Below are 22,718 nucleotides of genomic sequence, written 5' to 3'. Positions count from 1 at the left end.
TCCAATCATACTACGTATTGATAACCACAAAAAATCAAAATTAACTTGTAAAAGATCCGTTCTCATGGAGATTCCCGGACTGATTTCGCTCCGGAGTCAACTCAGGAATCGACTTCGGAGTCAACTCCGGAATCTATTCCGGGTAGGTCCGATTCCGAGTACCCCCCACTAGACGGAAGAAGCGTGCTAGGGGCAATCCAACGCGTGCAAGTGGGCTTGGAAGCGTCCGTTGCAGTAGGCTATGAGCGCATAAGGGTTATATCGGTTCACTAAATATGATAAAAACAAAACGGGACTACTCATACATTGCCGGAAATATAGATCGCTTCCCATCAGGACATCGTCTTTCGTTGACTATACAGTCCGAACTCACTGTTTGAACTTCGATTCCCTGCCAACTATTGAATATTTTTAGTTGGCACGTTTTTTCATACAAAAAATTTCTAAAATTTTTCTCGGAAGGCCTGAGATTTTTTTTAATTTTTCAAAAACTTGTTTTTCCATACAAACGCATGCTTTTCAATTGAATTGTCCAAGCCAACTATGGAGCGTTCAACTAAAAAGCATGCCAACTAAAAAGCGTTCAACTACATTTGTTTATTGACCGGTTGTAAACTAAATATCCTAATTAAAGAAATATTCAACGAATAAGACCCGCTAGATCCATTCGTATCCTGGAAAAAAGGTAGGAATACGTTCATCAAACATTCCCATGAAGGGAGGAAACGAAAACTGACGAGAGCTCCATGCGGTGTGGTAGTAGCAATAAAAGAAATAAATAGGTGAAAATAAACGAGCAAAATGGTATTAAATTGAAGGCTAGTTGTAAAAATAACCCGCTCAAACTGATCACCACATTAGAAATGGGTACAGTGTAGTGTTTGCATCACTGTAAACACATCTGTTTACGAACAGGCAAAATTGACATTTCAAACGGTTACTGCAAGGTTGCTATACAAAAGGTGCAATTAATATGCTTCTTGAAATTGAGTTGTATTGAAAAGATATTACATTATCACGATAGTTTGAAAAAAACATCAACTATTTGCAGCAAATTGTATGCTTTTTGCAGCTGTGCAATGAATTGATTATTAAATGCATTTAATACGAACAGAACGAAACAGATACATCGGCTGGTTGTACACATCTTGTGCTTCATACGAATCATATGAGCCAACCTTTTCCTGCATTCAACCAAAACATTCCAACAGCAATAATCGTTCTATTTCTCACAATTTCATGTTAGAATCACTGTGGGAGTAGTGTTTTACGTGAATTCTTCCGGCAGCAATCATTTATCACAGGTACTGTGAGTGTTTATTAATGGACTGCAGCACACAGCTTGTACGATAAAAAACAGAGTTGGACTGTGGCGACCATCCTTTTGCTGGCAGCGTGACCGGCTCTTCAAAACCGCATGTGCTGCCGGCAACTGTTGTGATGTCGTAATAGTCTGCTAACAGGGAAATAGTGTATGAACTGCGAATTGTGTTCACGATTGTTCGCAAATCGGTTGCAATTATTTGTAATGTCCACCCAGCCGTTTCGTGTACAGTATTTTTTTTATTTCGCTGGTTCTTAAGCTTTTATAGTCGTTTAATTTGCATACATACGTGCTAGAGAGCAGAGCTATCTCAACCATCCATCACCCACACCGCATTTTGCTAAGAGCTACAATCTAATCGCTTATTTTGATTATCACACACACATACACGGCGTACGTTCCATACAGTCCAGTCCAGAGCCCAACCGTCCTGCTGGCCCAGATCGTTGGTAGTTCGTCTCGACAGCGCGATAAGAAACACCGAAACGAGCACACGACGGTTCTATACCAATATGGCTGCATTAGCTTCCCTGTCCAAATTTTGCAAGCATCTAGCAAAACCCACCATTCAGACGGCAAGTAAAAAGCTTCTTTGGTCTAATATTTATTACCGCCTTGAATGATGTTTCTATCGTTCTACCATACCGCTTGCAGTGTTTCCGCGTTCCGCAGCGAAACTTAAACTTGCTGGAGTATCAAAGCAAGAAGCTGCTGGAAGAGAGTGGAGTGGCCATACAAAACTTCCGTATCCTTGAGGGCAAAAAGGATGCGGATGTGTTGAAAGATTTCGGTAAGTAGCAAACATTCTAATGCAGTGCCGTTTTCCACTTGCTCGTAATGTAATTTGTTGTTGTAATTTTCTCGCTCGCCTTAGATGTAAACGAGTACGTCGTAAAAGCACAAATCTTAGCGGGTGGCCGTGGCAAAGGTCACTTCGATAATGGATTCAAGGGTGGCGTGCACATCACGAAGAAGTAAGTACATTACTTGGACTATCTTGATGCATTCGTTCAAGTGTAATTTACAAAGCGTTGTTGCATTATTACCCGACCAGCCGCGCGGAAGTTATCCCGTTGGTGGAGAAAATGGTCGGCCACAAACTCATCACAAAGCAAACGCCAAAGGATGGCATCCTCGTGAAGAAGGTGATGGTGGCGGATAGCATCAATATCGTGCGCGAAACGTACCTTTCGATCGTAATGGATCGTGAGCACAATGGTCCGGTTTTGATCGCTTCGCCGGACGGTGGTATGGACATTGAGGCGGTAGCCGAAGAAACGCCCAACCGTATCAAAACCATCCCGATTGACATTACCAGCGGTATCTCGCGCGAGCAAGCGATCGATGTTGCCAGATTTCTCGAATTCAAAGGTCCTCTCGTCGACAAAGCGGCAGACGAAATAACGAAACTGTACGGACTGTTCACCAAGGTAGACGCGGTGCAGATTGAAATTAATCCACTCGCCGAGACGGACGACGGGCGAGTTATTTCGGTCGACGCGAAGCTAAACTTCGACGACAACGCACAGTTCCGGCAGAAGGACATTTTTGCGATGGAAGTACACGAAGACACCGATCCGAAGGAGGTCGAAGCGTCCAAGTACAACCTGAACTACATTGCGATGGAGGGCAACATTGGCTGTCTCGTGAACGGAGCCGGCCTGGCGATGGCAACCATGGACATAATCAAGCTGAACGGCGGCAGTCCGGCCAACTTCCTCGATGTCGGGGGCAACGTCAAGGAGGATCAGGTGCTGAAGGCGTTCCAAATACTTACCTCGGACACGAATGTGAAAGCCATTCTGGTGAACGTGTTCGGAGGAATCGTCAATTGTGCCACGATCGCCAACGGTATCGTGAATGCTACGAAAACGATGAACCTGCAAGTGCCGCTGATAGTGCGTCTAGAGGGAACGAACGTGCAGGCGGCCAAAAAGATTCTGGAGCAGTCCGGACTAAAAATTGAGTCCGCGCACGATCTCGACGAGGCAGCAAAGAAAGCGGTACAGTCGATCAGAACGGTTTGAGCTGGTTTGGAGTGAACCAAAGCGAAGCGAAAACCTGACCAGTCTTCCGGAAGGGCCTTTACTTTGGCGCTGTAGGAATATTGTGCTCTGCTTTGCAAAGGGAAAGTGGTGCTTTTGAAATATTACACATGTGTTGCATTTTTCTAGTTTAAATAAAGTCTTTTTTACCAAAATGAAGGTTTCTTCTTCTAGGTGGTAGGCTGACAAAAACACCGGACCAGCATCCAAGAGGCTAGCGCATTTTGCTACGTAGTTTTATTTCAGTAACTCAAATTCATTATAATCACAAGGATCAGCAGTTCATATGAGACGCCATGAAGCACTCACAATTAATCCCTTTACATCGATCATCCATGACGTCGAAGGCACTTACACTTAAATAATATTCGAATTCATTTGCTACGTTTACAATCCGTTACGATGCAGCAGCTGGCTAACTGAGTCCATTTTTTTAAGTTTACCCTCTAAGGTAAGGTATTTCCGTCGATATATTTTATAGTCTTCTTGAATCACATTCTGCATTGGAAGGAAACAGATGGTAATAAAGTAGACCCTATGTCCTTTCCCCTACACACTAAGTGCTTCGCACATTATGAAAGGAATCTTGGAAAAAATACGAGTAAGAAGTAGAACATGTAGTCACGTTGTGCGCAGAGATGAGCAGCAACAGGCAGTTCTCTTGGGAGTGCTTGGTTAAAGAAGATTACGCTCCACGAGTGACCACAAGTAAATGTAAGCGGAAACTTACGTCGGTGGGTAACTTAAGCATTAAAAAAAACGGTCGTCTACCATCGGCGATTTCCACCGAATCCGCGTCCCCTTCCGCCACGACCGCCACCGCCATCGCGCTCCTTGCGAGCCTCAAACCGGCGCGCCATATCGCGCACCTCGTCCGGTACCTCTTGGTCTGCTTCCTTCAGAATTTTGATCAGCTCACCAGCCACACCCCAGTCGGAGCGCGTCATGAAGCTTAACGAAATGCCGGTCCGTCCAGCACGCCCCGTACGGCCCACACGATGGACGTACTCTTCGATATTGCGTGGAAAATCATAATTCACCACGTGCGTAATGTCCTCGATGTCAAGCCCCCGGGACGCCACGTCGGTAGCGATGAGTATCTTCACCGTACCATTCTTAATGTCCTCCAGTGCTTGTTCGCGGTCACTCTGTTCACGGTTGCCGTGAATCGCTTGGCACGAGATGTTGCTCAGGATAAACTCGGACGACAGATCGTCGGCACGCGTTTTCTTACCGCAGAAAATGATCACCTTATCCGTTGGCTGCATGTCTCGGACAAACTCGTTAATGCGTTGGAACTTATCCTCCTCATCCATCACCTCGATCACCTGCGTTACGGTGTGCGTGGCGGCCAGATCTAGCGTTCCGATGTACACCTGGATTGGATCGTGCATGTAGCTCTGAGCCAGCCGGCGGACGCCATCGGGCCAGGTGGCGCTGGTCATCACCGTTTGACGGTCGGGACGCACGTCCAGCAGCACTTTGCGGATCTGCGGCTCGAAGCCCATGTCCAGCATACGATCCGCTTCGTCCAGTATGAGGTACGTGATGGTCGACACATCCACCACGCCTTCCTGCACAAGATCGTTCAAACGACCCGGTGTGGCAATCAAAATTTCGACCCCCTTTCGGACGACGTTGATTTGCGCCCGGCGATCACCGCCACCGTACAGGCAGACGGCCTTTATGCCACGGAATTGATACTTTGCTACCTCCTTCTCAATCTGCAAGGCGAGCTCGCGGGTCGGTGCCAGCACGAGCACGTTCGGTCCGCCCCGCTCACCCCGAGGGATCGGTTGCCCCTCGATGTGAATGAGCGCGGGAAGCAGGAAGGCCAGCGTTTTACCCGTACCGGTCTGTGCGATACCGATCAGATCTTCGCCGCGCAGCAGTATAGGCCACGCTTGTGCTTGAATTGGGGTCGGAGTGGTAAACTTCTGCTTGCGAAGCTCCTCCATGAGGTCTGGATATTCTCCGAACGCCTGATGGAATTCGCTGACTGGATTCGGTATCGGCTTCCGTTCATTATCCTTCTCGTCCTTGAAGGTACGCTCTACCACGATATTGTTGTTCGCCTCTCGGAACGCTGCTACTTGCTCCGGTCTCATGTTTGCCACCTCTTCGCGCTCGTTATAGAACATTTTCACGAGCGGAGGACACTTTGCCCACCGTTCCTTGAATGCCTCGTCGGCTTCTTTATTCAGCGACGCCCAGTCGATTATTTCGTCGCTTGTAGCATACGCATCTGCATGAGAATGAGACGAATATCGGCTCTGACTACCACCACCACCACCAGCGTTTCCCGACCGATCGCTAGATCCGTAGAAGTCGTTGTAATTTCTACCTGGACGATCTCGATCTCGTCCACCACCGCCACGACCACCGTACGAACTTTCACCGGACCTTGACCAACCTCCTCTATCCGAGTCTTCGTAACGATTGCCACGATCATCACGTCGATCACGACGATCGTTAGACGAACCGCCACTGTATCCCGATCTCGGAGGACGCGACGAGTCTGATGAATTCATAATCTCGTACACGGCCTTTCGAGCTGCTTCGACACTTTCCGGATCCCCGGATATGGTGACCGTTCCCATATCGCTCGAGCTCCGATCGTGATCTGCGGAAGAGCCAAGAACAATAAACATCACGAACGTTAAGAAGAAAGTTTGCAGCAAAAGCGTTGATTAGTCCAATCTAGATGAATGGCCGCTTGTCTTACCAACATCGATGCGTGCGTTGGTCCGGGAGCGTAAGTCCCGTATGGTGGCGCCTTGTTTTCCAATGATTCGCGGTACAACGTTTCCGCGTACCTCTATCCGAATACTGTCACCATGAGACACTGTATGCTCTCGAGTACGTCTTTCACGTTGATACGATCTCTTCTCAGGCTCGTACGACTTCGATGGTGGTGGTGCATCTGGTTCACGTTGGTACTGTTGTGATACCGCAGCTACCGTAGTCGCAGATCGTGCCTGAGATGCATCGTCGTCCCAACATTCGTCGTCCCACATGATGCGGTCCTTCCCCTGACGGTTTTTTGTTTTTTTTTTTCGATGACAAGCCGTTCAGCGTCAAATTCGCTGACTGCAGCACTAACTGTCTGTCCTATGGAAATGGAATAAATGGCCGTCACTAAACAATAGCATACACACTTCAGCGATGTAGCGATGTACGCATCACGCAAATACATCACAACAATAGCTGTAATGGCTATTTGAGTAAAGATATGTATGGGGATATGTTTGGGGAAGAAATGGAATGACTTACAATTTACGCTTTGCGGTGATTTTTTGTTATATTGGATTACGTTCGTCTACTTTTCACACCGATATATAAAAATGCAACCTTGCACCTTTCAACTCACGGTAGGCAATGCGTTTAGGTAGAACGTACAGACGAGAGAACCGGCAACATGCAAGGCGGAAAGAATGACAGTTGATAAACAACACAATTCGGAGGAAACGTACACTGTAAATTTTAGTTGCATTGATTTAATCTTTTGTTCATTCCACTAGAATTGATCACCAAGTGTGCAAGCGAAATAGAAATAAAATAGACTTGAATCTTGACTTGAGAACACTTGAAATATGTATGGCAAATTAAAATTGTATTTTTTTCTTTACGAATCTATTCCGGCAATGTTCCATTATTATGGCTGCGCTGATTAGGGGTCCATGTCAAGGTGCAAAGCAACCATCGATTCAATGTCAAAATCGATGCAATCCACGAAGAATTCGCTCGGTTCGTTTGAGCATATACACAACAGTTTTAGTTATCTTGCTTACTTATCCGGAGTTACTACCTCTATACGGACTCTTCTGTTTGTCAACTAGTTACTTTAAAATGTTATGTCTAAATTGTTGGTAAGTAGTATGAAACGCCACTCATTCCAATCTATGCGGACATTCTTTTGCTCTACAAAACGATTGGTATATTTCAGTCTATGGTGAATCAGGTTTAAGCTTAAAAGCTATTACAATAGTGAATTACTATGATGTTTCCATCCCGGACACTGACTTCACTGGATGTTTATCGTGATGAAATACTGATTCTATCTTCCAATGCATTTCGTTTGTAAATGTTGGGAATGAAAAAGGACAGCACTCCGCAACCTATCAGTGAAATGCCCGATATCCAGAACGTTAGCTCGCACTGTGAATCCAGCAGAAACCCGACAATATTCGCACCAACGACACTTCCCAATCTTCCAAACATTAGCGAAATGCACACCGCCATGGCACTGTAAAAGAAAAAGAAACAATTGAGTGTGCTTCACATGACAAAGAGCATTGAGCTGTTCGCGATCGCTTACCGCAAGTTAGTCGGGAAAAGGTCTACCGTGCATGCATTGACTACGCTGATGCAGAACCCACAAGTTAGCAGGATTACATAGAACCAGATGGCAAGCAATGGTAGATCTATGAACACGATGAGTATCCCGCTAATGCCGCAAACACCAAATATGAACACCAAGATCGGAAGCTTGCCAACCGCATTGATAATAAGTCCTATTACGGCAAAGCCTAGCGCGTAAATAGTTTCCAGCACGAACGAATGCTCATAGGCGGAAATATCCAGCTTTTGATGGCACACTTCGGGCAGTGCTGTCGCATTAACGTCATGCTGCTGTAGCTGGCTTATATCGACCTGTGTAGCGTAGACCGCCTGACAAATAGTCGTGCGGCCGACACCCTGATCCTCCAGTTCGGCGATGCGGTTCAAAATGTCCGGAAAGAACATGTACATTCCGTTCGATGTCAGATAAATGCCAAACTGTAGCACACAAATGATGGTGGTTCGCTTCAAGTACTGGCCCATAAACAACGGTGCCGTTTGCTGCCACATTTGTTTTAGCAGCCGTAGAACACTTTTATTGTTGGCTGATTCTTCGCGGCGAATTTTGGTTTGCTGCGCTTCAGTCTCCTGTAGCAGCGAAGTAAGCGCCAGTTTGGGACCCTTACCGCCAGTGTTCCATCGGTACATTTTGTGCATAATCATGATTGTCTCCTGTTCATACCCTCGGGAGAACAAAAACTTTGGACTCTCGGGAAAGTAAAGCAATGCTAGCCCACAGACGAGACTGGGCAATCCGCACACCACGATAAACAGGCGCCATGGCCTATAGACAATATTGAGCAGGGGAAGGGTATATTCCCACTCCTGATTAATAACAGACCATGCGATCAGAGGCAGCAGAATGCAGCCTACGCCGAACACAAAAGACGCTCCCATTATGGCACGGGAGCTGTTGGATTTCGCGTGAAACTCTCCAAGGTAGGCGTAGATCGTTGCCGATGAGCCGGAAATGCTGTAAAAATTGTTAACCGTTAATTCTTAATTGTTGCTGAAATATTACTTCTTTGCACTGATTTTGATACTCACAAAAATCCTGTAAAGAAGCGCGTAATCGTGATTAACCAAAAATTGGTCGTAAAGCTGGACAGGACGGTAGACGCAAATGCAAGAAACAGTGTCGGCAGTATAACGGTTCTTCTCCCTCTGGTATCGGCCAAGAAGCCCCATAGGTGAGAGCTGCTGATAATGCCAGCAAACGAAATTGCACTTAAGATACCCTTTTCTTTGGTAGTCAACATCAAATCACATTCTGCAACAGGCAGTACATAACTGATGCCCAACGTTTCCAGCAGCACTGCCGCCAGGATAGTACCAGAAATCGTAATCAAGCACAGATTATAGATGCCGAATTCTGTAACCGAACAGGAGACAGAAAAGCGATGCTGGAATCAAGATTTTTCACGCAACTACCGCATTAAAATACTCACTGGTCATCAAGAGAGCGTCGTCTAGCTTTACGGGACGCTGGTATGTGACATCTTTAGGTTCTGGTAGAACAATGGGACAAAAAAAACTGCAAATGTACCGACCATTCTCGTTCAAAATCTAACAACCAAACCGCTTACCAGGGAGCTTTTCTATCGCTTCGTCCATATTTGGGGTCATCTTGCCAAACTAACTTACAGTGTCTAAGATTAAAGAGCGAATGGCTGACTTTCTTCCTGTCAAATCGGGGCGGAATCTCGGCAGTTTTGCTGATTTCATCTCTTTATATCACCGCGGTACCATGATAGAAATTCTGCACCTCCTCTTGCCTTCCACCCTGCCATCATTCGTCCCACCCGGTGGATAAGGTGAGCTGTAAATCTTCACTCAACGGTTGCACCGGGAAACAAACCTCCCAGTACTCGCGGGAGAGCTCGTAAAACAAACTGTTACTGTTTAACCTAACAACAAGACTCCAGACTGCCGTCAAGTCGCTTTTTATCAGATCGGGGGGGTATGAAATTAAACAAAGATCCATAATCTGCTGGCCCCACTGGCAGCAGCAATCAGCTCCCGCGGGCGCGGGCGCGGGCATTTGTGGCGTGCAACAGTGTGATCCCGCACTGGACGCCGTTGCGATGTATTCTAAATGACGACATAAATGCTATCATTAGAATACTGATGATCATTTCTGTTTAAACAAGCGCGCCATTTTCCATATGGTCTACATGGACATGTTTTTTTTCTTCGTTTATTTTTTGGGGTCCAAACGATTTGGTTTACAACTTATGTGCTTATTGCAGTCATCACGCCTTAGAGATAGCTAAAAAGGTACATGTAATGTGTGATTTAAAAGACAAAAAAATACAACAATCTTCGCTGTTAATTATTCCTGTACATTCGACCAGTACTAGTGAGCTGTAAATGTATTCAAATGGTATTATTTCAAAAATCATTTGCATTAGATTTCTTACTCAATCGTTGCATTAGACTTCAAGCCGTCGAAATAATGGAGCAGTCAATTGCGAAAATAATTATTGAGATTACAGAATAATCATTTTAAGCTAAGATAAAAAAACGCATGTACGTACAGTAGAGCGTCGATTATCCGGGCAGCTCGGGACCGGACAGTTGCCGGTTAATCGATTTGCACGGATAATGGTCCAAGAAATGTCAAACGCATATAAAACATATCAAATTCACTAGTTTTATTATTAATTCACCTAGAATCAATCGATTAATCGTTAGTAGAATATTATTTTAATCAATGACTGTAGGTTTAACAACTGTTCATGAACAAAAATGAATTTCGAAAATACCCCTAGACACTACCGAGCTGCACAAGAAACTGGTTATCCAATTGATTATCGCTGCAAACTTTCGCCGTATGTATGATCAGCTGGCAGATTTATGCGCACGGTTAAGCCGCCCGCCGGTTAATCCGTCCCCGGATAATCGACGTTCTACTGTAGAATGTACATGCGCTACAACAATATGAACTGCTTCGTTTCTTCTTTTTGTTCCTGCTCTCGATCGATGATGTCGTGCTCGCGGCCTTACCAGCCTTCAATTGAAGTGGGAATTGAATCCTTCATGCTGCACACATCCAACGAGTCTTCGTCACCGTCCGGATATCTGATTCGTAAGGAGCGTTTGCATATTCCACTCTGAATGCAAAGCACACAACATGAAAACGTATAAAGACTACAGTCCAACAATATTCATCATGTTCTTAAACATTTGTTGGCTGCGCTCTGACAGTTATCGAACAGCACATCAGCATCGGAAGTGCCTTGGAATGTGAATGTGTTAATTATGTTTTAATTCTAAAATTCTTCACCAATTACCAAGAAAACTCCATCCACCGTTGACGGATAAAACGGGTAAAACGAAGAACTTTAAATGCGTATGTATATACACCTTGTGAATTTTAACGAAGCTAAATTCAGTTGTCAGTGGCGCCCGTCAAATTATCCCTGCGGTTCGATTATCCGGGAACTCCGTGAAACAGCTCATTTTCGCCATTTCCGTTTTGTAGGTCCGTAGAAAAGGTTGTGTGTGGAAGCTAAGCTGCGGCGTTACAGGTACTGTACCATTTTTTGTTTCTGTGTAATTAGCAGGCAAATGTGGCTCTAGAAGCAAAAAATTATTTGTTAAGCGATTAGATGGTTGTTTTTGGTACGATTAGCAGTTGTGAACGTTGAGTTAACAGAAACATGGCCAATTGCGACTCACTGCCGCCGTGTGGATTAGAAGTTAAATTCGTTGTATGTGTGTGTGCGTTTGGCACCGTGTAGAGAGGGCAAGCTTCGGTTGTTACTCTCAACATCCGAGTAGCGGCGCTGCCAGCGCTAACTGCGCGTGTGAAAAACTTACTCTTTTCTTGTCTCCACGCGCCTGGGCACCATTTTGTTTTCGGTCCGAACAGCATATTGGTAGTTTTTCCAATTTGAACCAAATCAAGTCGCTGTTGGTATTCGATAACTGTATTGAATTGTACGTTTACCAATGAGTCAAGCCAGTTGTCTTGCGATGGAAAGAAGTGCATATTAGCGAATTAATTTTGTGTTTTATTTTAAAATTGCATTTATCCCCTGCAGTACGGAAATTTAAAGCAAAAAAACCAATTCAAACATGCCAGACTGGAGAGAACGTGACGATTCCGACCGCGGCTATGGCGGTGGTGGTGGTGGCGGAGGCGGCGGCGGCGATAGCTACAGCTACGACCGGGAACGTCGGGACTACCGTAGCGACCGCGGCGGATACGACCGTAATGGCGGTGGCGGTGGAGGCTACCGCTCGGGCGGCTACGGAGGTCGCCGTGACGATGATGGCGGCTATCGTGGAGGCGGCGGCGGCGGTGGCTACCGTGGAAACGGCGGCGGAGGCGGTGGTGGCGGCGGCAGCCGAGGACCGCCGAGGATTGACCCGGCTACCGCCAAGACCGAAGTGTTCGAGGTCGAAGCCGACAAGGTTAAGTTCATAATCGGTCGTGGCGGTAACAAGATCCGTGAGATTCAGGACCGTTGCCGTGTGTCGGTGCAGATTGGTAAGCGTGTATTGATTGCTTTAGTAGAAGATGTAACGTAGAGAAAAGAAGGATGATGTGTGAGAACTCTGGCAAAAAGGCTGCAGCAGCACGATGATGCTATTGGTGGTACAGCGCTCTGTCCTGTTCAGTAATGGTTCCCCGGGACCCCGCACGCTCCGGATGCTGCGCGCGTTAATTCGACAGCAAACGGAACGAGTCGAACCCCCACACGTACCGTCGTTCCGTTCCCTTCCTTCCGTATCGGGGAAGGCGTTGTTTCGGTTTTGTTGAAATAATAGCACTGCTTGGTTGGAACGCGAGACGCGCTGGCAAACGAATTCCGGTTTCTAATGGTCGAAAAGCGCATCCTCTACACAGTGTGTCGGTACTCGGACAGAGGAAAAAAAATAAGGCAAACAGAACGTTTACAGTACTTGTTGGAACGAATAGTTTAGTTCGTACATTGTACACCGTTATGGCTCACATGTTAGTAGTCTGCGTGGGAAACGTTGCTATATGCAGAACAATCCTGTTACGGCAAGCTGTGACGTCGTCATATGAACTCTTCATTTTGTGTGTACGCTGATCGCTTGTAACCGGCGCTGAAACAAAAAAAAGCAGGCTGCAGGAAATTGAATGTGTATAGTAGCGAAGCCCGTGTGAAGGCATATCCCCCTTCTTTTCGCTATCGCCCTATTATCCCTCTCTGTGGGCAAGAGGTATGGAACTGGAGCAAGAGAGATAGAGAATGAAGAATCAGTAAAATAACCATACCTCTCTTCCATGGGTGTGTGCGTGTGGTGCGTTGTGCGTGCTGCGCAGTGTGTCGGCTCTATCGATTGCATTCGACGTACGCGCGCAACAGCACACATACGCGAACCACCCGTCAGCCTATCCAACTTTCCTTGTGCCTTTCTTCTCCCTTCCCATCCATTCGCCAGTTCCTACTTCCTCCTCTTGCTCTAAAGATGTTACTTCGCGGCAGACAATCGCGTTATGAGATGGTTTTGTGCGTGTGTGTGTTGCTTCTCTTTACAAACCCGACTCTCTCTCCCCGCTTACCAAACAACTCTTAACAGACAAGGCTCGCAACGAGAACGGCGCCAATAATGTGTCGGTGATGGGCGATCAGCTGAACATTGATCGTGCACGGGACATGATCAATACCATCATTAACGATGACCGGCGGGACCGCGAGGACGACCGGCGGCGTGACGGTGTTTCCATGCCCTTCTAAAGTGGCACTCGGGGAAACGGTGTTTCAATGATGTCAACTGCGCGGCGGCGGTATCAGCCCACGTACACAGACACGTGCGATGTGCGTTGGTCGATGGAAGCAGCTGTGGAAAGGAGAAGAGAAACGGGCAAAGTGAGCTGCAGTACGTAAAATCATATATATATATATATATATACCTACATATATATATTAACATATATAAACACAATACAAAACGATGTGTGGAAAAAGAAACGAGAAACAGTAAAAACACAGAAAAGTAACCAGTCGTGCGATAATATGCAAAAGAGAAAACTATCCAGTCATGATCATAAATATCCCCCAGCACCGATAACGAAGGGTTCTCCCGGCAAGAAAGCTGAAGTACAAGATTTTTCTTCTAATACGGCAAAGTGAATTCGTGTTGAGAGGAGAGACAGTTTTTACCACGTAAGAAAAAGCAACCGGCAAAACATGAAAGCTAAACACGTTACTCGTTAGAAGCAGAGAAAGGGAGAGGCAGTGTGACGCGCAGAATTCCAATCAGCGAAGAGAGCAGGACGGCGGCAACAAAGTAAAACAGAAATCGCTACAGCAGAACAGAACAGTATCCATCCTTCTCTCTCCCCGGTAGTAGAGTTTTAGAGTACAGACAGGAGAGACCTCACTTTCGCGGTTTGTTGTAACGAAAGACGAGAGTTCTATTGCATTTCTATTTGTGTCCGATAGCGAACAGAGAGAGAGAAAGAGAGAAAGAGCAGAAGCAGGTAGATAGATGACGCGCGTACATGGTTGTGTGTGAGTATGTGCATATTTGACACACATACACATCAGCACTCCGATGCATAGACAGAGAGACAGAGAAGTGTGGTATATGTGCATCGCAGCATGCGACGAAGAACAGACAGGATGATGCTGATTGTACAGTAGTAATCTGTTGTTTGTATTTACCGCTCTTTTTAGCTATCGGATGCTCTTCTCTCGAATCGCGTGTCGGTATCCTTTTATCGTGTACATTTGACGAGACTGATTCCATTCGTTTTTTGTTTGTATAATTTAATAATGTGCTAATCGATCTAACGCGTGTTTAGGGCGAGTGCCTCTTTTCCTTTTTTTATGATTTCGTTTCTCCAGAGGCCTCCGCAGAAGAATTAGGGTTTGATATTCCTTCAACGAAGTTTTCCATTCGTTCCACTCTGATTAATTATTACGTACGTATACCGTTAAACATGCACTTTTAAAGCTATAACTGCAGGAAAAGATACTGAACAACAGACAAATTTAATGGGTTTAGCTTTTATCGTACTGTAAAACCAGCTAAACGGTGGTATATGGAGTTGAATGACGAAAGCGTGTAGGGGAGGGGATGTGAAATGGGTAAAATACTTTAACTAACAATCGAAGCGGAAAATTGTACTATCCGGACCAAACTCGGCGGAAATATAAGGTAGTGAAACAAAGCAGCAGAACACAGTATGCGTATATCAAAGGCAGGAAACAGTTTACGGCTCTCCACTCAGCAACGGCGTAGCATTAAACACAAGATTAGCCGGAAAAAGCATGTGAAACATACGCAGAAATATATAAACCGTGTGAAATGACAAACATCGTTATTGTGTTCATGCTTCCGAAATTATTTTCTTCCTCGTTTTTGCAATTGACCATCTTAATCGTCTCCTCGCTTGAAATATGGCTACGCGAATGGCCCGCTGATTCCTTCGCTTCTTGACTGCTGCTCACAGAAAACGCTGGGTAGAGTTGATCCAGTATCCAGCAGGTCTCCTTCCGCTAGTCGGTGGGCTCGATCGCATACGACAGCGACAGGGGAGCACGGTGTGAAGGCTAATGAATGTGGAGCACGTTGCTTTCAGCGTCTTCTGTATCCCAGTTTAAGATGCTGCTTATTCTGCCTCACCCGTTTCAAGAAGGTCATTCCAGAATCCAGAATAGCCCATTTCAATTCCCAATTTCATCCATTTAAACGCTTCATTCAACATTTCTGTAACTTTGTTTTATGTTTCGAGATAAACCGCAACTATGTATCGATGTATCGCGGCTATAAACTGTTGGACAATTAATGGATGGATCAGCCAAAGTTTTTCACCTTCACGTATCCACTATGTATGTCTTTGCCGAAAACGGCTGTTGATATGATCATTCAAAAATGCAGTATTTTAGCGTGTATAACGACCTCGAAAATGACCAACATCAAATAAAGCGGGTCATTATAAGTAGTAGTAGCGGGTAGTAGCTTTTCGATTACACCTGAGATATTACATTAAATTACTTACAAAGATAGTCTGGTGCTTTGATATCCACCAAGAAAACACTAGAAAAAGCAAGGAGAGGCAAAAAGAAAAAAGAAACTGAGGAAACAATCGAACAATCGGTTCTTTCATTTGGTGATTCAAATTCCTAATTCATTTGCATGAGGTCAAAAACTAATGCTGCTAAAGAATATACAGCCAAACTGATGGCCTTCCATTCGTTGGCAATAGAAGCAACGAAAATAAAACTGATGTGAATCAAATTTGTATCTTGGAAAAAACTGATATCGTTGCTTTTAAACATGGTAAAATTAATAGTAAAAAGAGTTTATAATTATTAATTTGTCGGGGGGTTCTTACACACGCTAAAATACGGTACTATCTGTCTGATCCTCTATATAAAACTTACATACATACTGAGCAAGTAACATCGATGTTCTTTCATCTAGCTTCTTTCATTAACTTTTCTAACACAACAACACGATCTCAGGAGTTTATCGCAATTTTATTAACATCTATTTCAATAGTTTAGTTCCTTATTCGTTTTTAAGGCAATATTATCAATGATCATTTCTACGGCTCTTCGTGAGCGTTGAATAAAACAGGATAATGTGAATGCGAATAATTGAAGAAAAATTGAAAAAAAAAACAAAACCCTATGTACATACATAACCGCTAGAAGAGAAGTTGCAATGATCAATCATCGTGTGCCGCTCATAGGATTTCTACACGCGATTGCTCTTCTTTTCGCGCAGATGTGCTGTCTTCTCCAGAAGCTGTTTACGCTTGAAGTTCAGCACAGATTGTTCGGTAGTGGATGAATCGACGCGATGGGGTTTTTCTGCCGCTGATCCTGGCCGCAGTGTTTTGAGACGGAAATCTGCTTTTCCCGGACCCTTTAACTGGATATACCCCGTGTCGGTCTTGTGATTGGAGCCTTGCTGTTGCTTTCGCTGCTTTCCATCAGTGTTGCCGTTGCTGTCGTCCACGGAGGATTCGATGAATACACCCGAACTGGTCCACACCGGAAGTGGAAGGCTACGGCTCGGCGGTCCAGATAGGACAGAACCTCCGAGCTTTGACTTCATCCGTCCGTCCTTGGAATGTGTTTTGGACGATGACGCCACAGCCCGCAGCTCATTCTGATCGGTCGGCAGCAGGGAAGAGACTCTGAAGCCAAGCTGCTTGGCTGGTGTAGCCTGCTGCTCCTGGAAGCCAAAGTTACGCTTCAGCCGTATCTTGTCGGGTGTCACGTTTTCTTCGAAGAAGCCACCGCTTTCAATACGCTGCAGAACGCGCAACTTTGTGTGTTTCGCTGGACGCGGTGTTGATGCGACTGTTGCAGCAGGACTGTCAGTCTGCTCTCGCTTGCGCTTCTTAGTCGGCACGGCAGATGCTGTCGTGGTGGATTCTCGCTCCAGGATAGCTGTTTTTTTGCGCGATTGCTCAACCGTGCTATGATCTTGGTCCGTGTCGATCTCTGGCTGTACTGCGTGATGTTTTTTCGCCTTTTTCTTTTTCTTCTCTACCACTTCTTGGCCATCTGTGTGGTTCTCATGCATGGCAAATGCTGACTTTGCGCCAGCCAAGTTACTACTGTGATCTTCTGCATGTCCGTTCTGAGTAGATTGTTTTTTGCTTTTCTTTTGCTTTGGAACAGTATCCGACTCCACCATCGTTTGATTTCGCATCTTTTCCTTACGCTTAGCACCAACAGAATTTGTCTGAGCTTCTTCAAAGCTAGACGCTTTCATCTCCTTGGCGGGGACACCCTCCGGCGTAACGTCTTTTTGCGGATTTGTTGGTGTCGTTTCCATTGCTGCTAATTTGCGTTTTTGTTTTTTCGTCAGCTTCTCGACTTCCTGCACCAATCCATCACTGGCAGATTTTGATAGGAGAGGATTGATTTTGCTATCGCTCTTTACAGCACTCGACTCGGACTGAGTTTGAACTGCCGGCGTCGCCTTCTTCGTAACAGCTGCTACGACGACATCCGTGCTTGATATTTTCTCATCGGAGAAAGACGGATCGGATCCATCGAGTTGACGTTCCGTTCGCTTTTTCTTCTTAGTTTGTTCGGAGTCTTTAAGGGTAGTTGCTTGCTTTGCTTTCTCATCAGCGACAGCAGCCTTATCTGTCTTGGCAGCTTCTTTAGCTTCTGGTTGTGGATCAGAAGCTTCCTCTTTCTTGGGTGATTTCTTGTGCTGTTTCTTCTCTACTGCTGGTGCCATCAGCTCTGATTTTTCTGATTTTTGTGTTTTATCTTCCAAAGATTGTACCTGTTCTGGATGATTCTGCAATTGATTAAACACCGCGAACGCCGATAGAGCTACGCGTACCGGTGGATTCTTTGATTTGTCACTGGATTCCTGGTTTGATTTAGCTTTTTGTTTCTTTTTAATTTTTTCCAGCTTTGCTCCGATGCCGCCGCTTGCGCCCGTTGCGTTTCCATTTTCTTTGTCCAACTGTTTCTGTTGCTCAAGCTGGCGCTCCTTCTTACGCTGCTTACGGCGCTCGATTACTTCCAGCTTGTGACGCAGCGCCTGCTCCAACCGTTCCTTTCTCGTTTCAGCCAGCTCATCCAACAGATAGTTCTTTACCTTAGGCTTTCTCTTCTTTTTCTTCTTTAAGCCCTCTCCACCCTGGCTGAGGGAATCGTTACCGGTTGTACTGCTGTTTAAGCCACCATCATCACCGTTTGTTGTACCGCCGGAACCAGCAGCAGCAGCAGCAGCAGCGGCAGCTGCAGCCTTGGACGCCTCGAGTTCTTCCTGCTTCTCCAACTCGCGCAGACGCTTTTTCTCTTCCTGTTTGAATGAAAATTGTTATGAAATTAGTCACCGGAAAAAACAAACAAAACAGTCATGCTAATACAAACGCCATTTTATCTTACCTTTTTCTTGCGAATTGCGGACGCAACCTCCTTCTTACGCTCTTTGTCCTCACGAATGACCTCGTTGCAGCGAGATAATATGTTAGCAAGATCGTAATCTTCAAGAGCCTTTCGTTTTGGTTTTGGTGCCTTGGACTGTTGTTTGCCGTTCTCTGGTTCTTGGTTCTCCACAACCTCCACTTCGTCCATCATATCCTTATCGTCGTCTGGTTTTGATGGTTCTTCTGCAACGTTCTCATTCATCGGTGCTTCATCAACATCCATCGACTCTTCCACGAACTGTGACGGCAGCGACCGGCGTAGTTTATCCTTTTTCTCGGGTTTCTGTTGTCCTGCTCCCGAATCCAACGACAATCGTGCCTTATTCTTGGCCTGAGCAAACGGATTTAACACTGTCGATCCTCCGTTCGCAGTGGTGGCCTTCTTTTCTACTGGCGTTTTCTTCCCTTTGTCCTTGCCCGAAAGGGATTGATTTGACTTCGGTGTTGACGTCTGGACGTGAGCATCCTCACCACCAATAGTAGCCCGTTTCTTCGATGCTCCGATATAAAATTGTGCAGAAATCAGCGGTACGGCGGGCATAGATTTTCTTCCCGGTTTTGTTGGCGCTTCATCCGCAGGTTGATCCATCGTAAATTCGGCTGGCGCAGGTTCAGCTTGTGTTTTATCATCATGTTCCGCATTTTCAACCTCAACGTTCTCCACCAAAGCTTCTGCTTCTGCCACTTCATCATTTTGAGTCGCGTCTGGCTGGCTGGACTCACCACCTTCATCTGTTTCAGACTGGATGGCGGCTTGCATATGACCATTCGCGGGGAGGCTTTTACGGCCAATCACGTCCTTCGTGGTTATAGAAGCAGCCGGAAAACTTTTGCGAGATGCAATGACAGACTTTGTAGGTGATTTAGACAAGGAGACATCTTTTTCCATCGCATCATCGCTTTTTTGCACAGTTTCCCCACCATCCTCAGCATCCTGAAACATTGTCTCACTATTCCCACTGGTATCGTTTTCATCATCTTCTGCAGCTACCTCCTTTTCGCCATTTCCGTGCTTTGAATTAGATAATGATTTTGTGGCTGAATGCAATGCAGCTCCTGTATCCTTTGAGGGCGTTTTATGAGCAGGTGTGGCTGGAAGCATGGTCTCATTACCATTACCCACTTGCTGCTCATCGGTGGAGGATTCCATTGAGGTATCATTTTTATCTGGTGTATTATTGACAAGCTTATCCTGATTCTTGTTTTGAACAGCATCATTGATTTGAGAAAGATTTAATTTTTTGGTGGGAGTGTTATTTTCTTTGCCTCCAACTGGTGTTAACGAACGTTTGGAACTTAAGTTCTTTGGAGACTTGGCGGTTTCCTTGCGTTCCTCGTCCGAAGCCTTCGTGTCCTCGTCACTATCATCAACCATTTCTATAATTCGTCGGCGTTTGGGAGTTTTCGTTTTTTTCTCGTCCTTCAAACTAGCGTTTTTCGTTTGCAGATCTTCATCTTCCGTATCCTTCAACAGTTCATCCTCGTTCAGTTGTTCTGCCTCATCGCCAGACGAAACGATCCACGAGTCATTGCCGTCTTCCTCGTCCTCCTCCTGTTCATCGTTCTCTTCCGTATCTTCACTGCCCAGATCCTCACCCTGGTCCATAATTTCATTTTCCTCCATTTCGCGTCTCAAATCGCTGGCCAACGAATCGCCTGACTCATAACCCTCCATTTCTACCGCCTCGTCGTCCAACAACTCATTTTTATCCTGCGCCTCTTCTTCGTTTTCCAGTTCATCATCGTTGTCTTCATCGATGCTTTCATCGGCTGATGCAGCCTTGGCTGCCGGCGAGCGTGGCTTTAAAGGCGATTTCAGTGGTGCTTTTTGAAGCTTTTCTGTCTCCTCTTCCAGTCGCTCTTGTTCTTCCTGCTTTCGGACGCTGAATTCATCAATGCCCTTGGTAGCGGAACGTCGAACAGATTGTGACCAAGATTGTGAAAGTTTCTCTCCCTCCGAAGTGGATTTGTTCGCTACACTACTGGTATCTTTGACACTGGTGTTAGCTTCCATTATGCTGTCTGAAATTTCCACCACAGACGAGTCCAATAACTCAATTCCACTGACATTATTAGAGCTATCGATTGCCTCAGTGCCATTATCAATCAGAACAGTTGATGAAGAATTCATTTTATCCTTGCTGGTCGAGTTAGGCTGCTCGATCGTATCCTTTCCAGGTTTGGGAGAGGCTGCAATGCTGCATGATTCATCGTTCGCTTTCATCTCTGGGACAGAGTCGCCTACTAAATTCACGCTCTTCGGAGACTTAGGACTTGATTTCATTTGATCCCCAGTTGGCTCCGACTTCCCAGGCAAATTAACTTCTCTGTCCACTTTCGGCGACAATCCTTTGAGATCGGAGTTGCGTAAATCATTCACGACAATGACAACTTCCTTCGACACCGATGTAGGCGTTTTGGGGAAAGAACTATGGCTGTCATCCTGTTTGGAGTCGTCACAGAAGGAAACGTTTTTAGAACGTGGCGACCCTTTGGGCAACATTAGTGGAGACAATGATACGCGCGGAGTTTTCATTGCGCGAGGTGGTGTTGCATCCGTTTTCACGCTACTCACAGGGCTCTCAGCAGTTCTACGAGGACTGGGTGAAGCTGATTTCTTCGCTACTGTCGACTGGCGTCGGGTAGTTCGCGTCGATGCCTCCGATGATACCGATTCAGCTCGATCATCACTGGCGTCCTCTTCGATGATGGTGTCATCCTTCAACACACGCAAACCGGAAGTAAGCTTCGGGGTAGTGACAGGAAGCGACTGTACGGAACCGTCATCGGAGGTGACACTGTTGCGACGAGTGGAGCGACGTACAGCCGGTTGTGGAGAGTTCATTGAGGTCAGAGCTTCGTTCGACGCCCGGAGGCGGGCTGGCGTACGTGAACGGGTTGGCATCACACTGCTGCCTCCCTCATATGCAGCGTTCAGCTCGTTCAAGTTCTCCTCCGTGAGAGATGTATTACGCGAACGTCGACCCGGTTCGGCACCGATTTCAGCTTCCTTCAGATACTGCACCAGCTTGTTGGGCAAGATTGTTGGGGTATCTGACGTCTCCGACATACGACGGCGCGTATTGCGCCCCACAGTCGGTGTAGACGGACGGCCTTCGGTCTCCTGTATCGCATTCAAGGCATTAACTTTCTTCGTGGTGCTGGCTGATTTCTTTGGCGTACCACCGGTGGCTGCACCGGCCGGCTTCTGCGGGGTAGCTTCCTGGTCAACCGAACGCCGACGAAGAGCACCACGAGTCACTGAAAAGATTGGAAAAAACACCACCATCAGCGCTTCCTGCTCTGCCGGCAAGACTTTGCACTTGAACGGAACCCGCACTTACCTCTCGTTGGAACTTCCTCGTCCTGATTCATGGTTGAATGTTTGTTTTCCACACTTACAGCACAACCAATTAACGAATCTTTCACTTCACAAACGAAATTTTACGATACAATTAGGACTCTTCACGATGATCGTTTTCCTACACCGCAATCCACGTTTTTTCCACGCTTGTTCTGCTCGCTGTCTGCTGCGATATGCTGTCTGGTGCAATTTGACAGCTGTGGTGTCGTTACTTTTCGAATCTGGCAATTGCTGGAATCTGCGTAACGCCTCGAACGTTTTTATGCGTTACCGTAGAAGCCCGCCTTGGAAGTTGTGTTTGGGGAAAACATGCAATTTGGCGCGTATTTCAAGCATCATATCTGGAACCATTATTTCATATTGAGTATACAATGCTCTTTAGATCAAAGATGAAGATCTGAAGATAAAAACAGCATAGCTCTATGGACTGAAAAATAAGCGTAAATTGATTCACTTCACCTTATGGAAACTCTACTATGTAATATTTTAAATAGTGCAATAAAAAATAAATAACTGTGTACTATATTACCATAGATTTAGATGAACGTTCTCTTGCGGTCCTACTGAAACATTTATTTAATTTATTTATTTATTTATTTATTTATTTATTTATATCAGCATTAAAAATAACGGTTGTGTCAAAATAATTCAAACGATGCGACATTGTCACTTTGACATACGTAACGCCGTTATGTGGCGCTAGAGCATCGACGGCAATCTAGTCAACTACTCTGGTCGGTTGCAAACGAA

At 45.8% G+C, this 22,718-nt stretch overlaps 4 protein-coding genes and 1 long non-coding RNA gene across 8 annotated transcripts; 3 read left to right on the top strand and 2 right to left on the bottom strand.

Annotated features, from left to right (window-relative positions):
- Window positions 1–1,173: 1,173 nt before the first annotated feature.
- Window positions 1,174–3,525, top strand: LOC120893815 (succinate--CoA ligase [GDP-forming] subunit beta, mitochondrial). 3 transcript variants are annotated; one of them, XM_040295929.1, is made up of 5 exons: window positions 1,174–1,304; window positions 1,733–1,899; window positions 1,979–2,114; window positions 2,199–2,298; window positions 2,379–3,525. In XM_040295929.1, exons 2-5 carry the CDS (start codon window positions 1,837–1,839, stop codon window positions 3,349–3,351), a joined length of 1,272 nt encoding a protein of 423 aa, XP_040151863.1. In that variant the 5' UTR covers window positions 1,174–1,304; window positions 1,733–1,836; the 3' UTR covers window positions 3,352–3,525. The 3 variants fall into 3 exon arrangements, with proteins under 3 accessions (XP_040151863.1, XP_040151865.1, XP_040151864.1); XM_040295931.1 differs by having other exon boundaries at window positions 1,187–1,304; window positions 1,738–1,899; XM_040295930.1 differs by lacking the exon at window positions 1,174–1,304 and adding an exon at window positions 1,431–1,549.
- A 64-nt stretch (window positions 3,526–3,589) lies between these two features.
- LOC120893814 (probable ATP-dependent RNA helicase DDX43) lies at window positions 3,590–6,808 on the bottom strand. Its single transcript, XM_040295928.1, has 3 exons — window positions 6,643–6,808; window positions 6,095–6,480; window positions 3,590–5,992 (listed from the first exon to the last, which is right to left on the bottom strand). The coding sequence occupies exons 2-3, from the start codon at window positions 6,384–6,386 to the stop codon at window positions 4,137–4,139; spliced, it is 2,148 nt and encodes a 715-aa protein (XP_040151862.1). The 5' UTR covers window positions 6,387–6,480; window positions 6,643–6,808; the 3' UTR covers window positions 3,590–4,136.
- On the top strand, window positions 6,760–8,703 carry LOC120893816. Its single transcript, XR_005738154.1, has 3 exons — window positions 6,760–6,845; window positions 7,044–7,238; window positions 7,316–8,703. It is a non-coding gene; the product is annotated as an uncharacterized LOC120893816 (long non-coding RNA).
- A 2,408-nt stretch (window positions 8,704–11,111) lies between these two features.
- LOC120897503 (rRNA 2'-O-methyltransferase fibrillarin-like) lies at window positions 11,112–15,008 on the top strand. Of its 2 annotated transcripts, none has more exons than XM_040302453.1 (3): window positions 11,112–11,240; window positions 11,757–12,205; window positions 13,267–15,008. In XM_040302453.1, exons 2-3 carry the CDS (start codon window positions 11,791–11,793, stop codon window positions 13,422–13,424), a joined length of 573 nt encoding a protein of 190 aa, XP_040158387.1. In that variant the 5' UTR covers window positions 11,112–11,240; window positions 11,757–11,790; the 3' UTR covers window positions 13,425–15,008. The 2 variants fall into 2 exon arrangements, with proteins under 2 accessions (XP_040158387.1, XP_040158388.1); XM_040302454.1 differs by lacking the exon at window positions 11,112–11,240 and adding an exon at window positions 11,321–11,652.
- Window positions 15,009–16,154: 1,146 nt separating this feature from the next.
- LOC120897502 (protein slender lobes) lies at window positions 16,155–22,176 on the bottom strand. The gene is made up of 3 exons (XM_040302452.1): window positions 21,949–22,176; window positions 18,564–21,865; window positions 16,155–18,477 (listed from the first exon to the last, which is right to left on the bottom strand). Exons 1-3 carry the CDS (start codon window positions 21,977–21,979, stop codon window positions 16,396–16,398), a joined length of 5,415 nt encoding a protein of 1,804 aa, XP_040158386.1. The 5' UTR covers window positions 21,980–22,176; the 3' UTR covers window positions 16,155–16,395.
- Window positions 22,177–22,718: the final 542 nt, after the last annotated feature.

The sequence above is a fragment of the Anopheles arabiensis genome, chromosome 2 (genome assembly GCF_016920715.1).
Source record: "Anopheles arabiensis isolate DONGOLA chromosome 2, AaraD3, whole genome shotgun sequence".
NCBI classification, from domain to species: domain Eukaryota; kingdom Metazoa; phylum Arthropoda; class Insecta; order Diptera; family Culicidae; genus Anopheles; species Anopheles arabiensis.
Note: the sequence above shows the minus strand (reverse complement) of the source record. Positions and strands in the feature narration are given on the sequence as shown.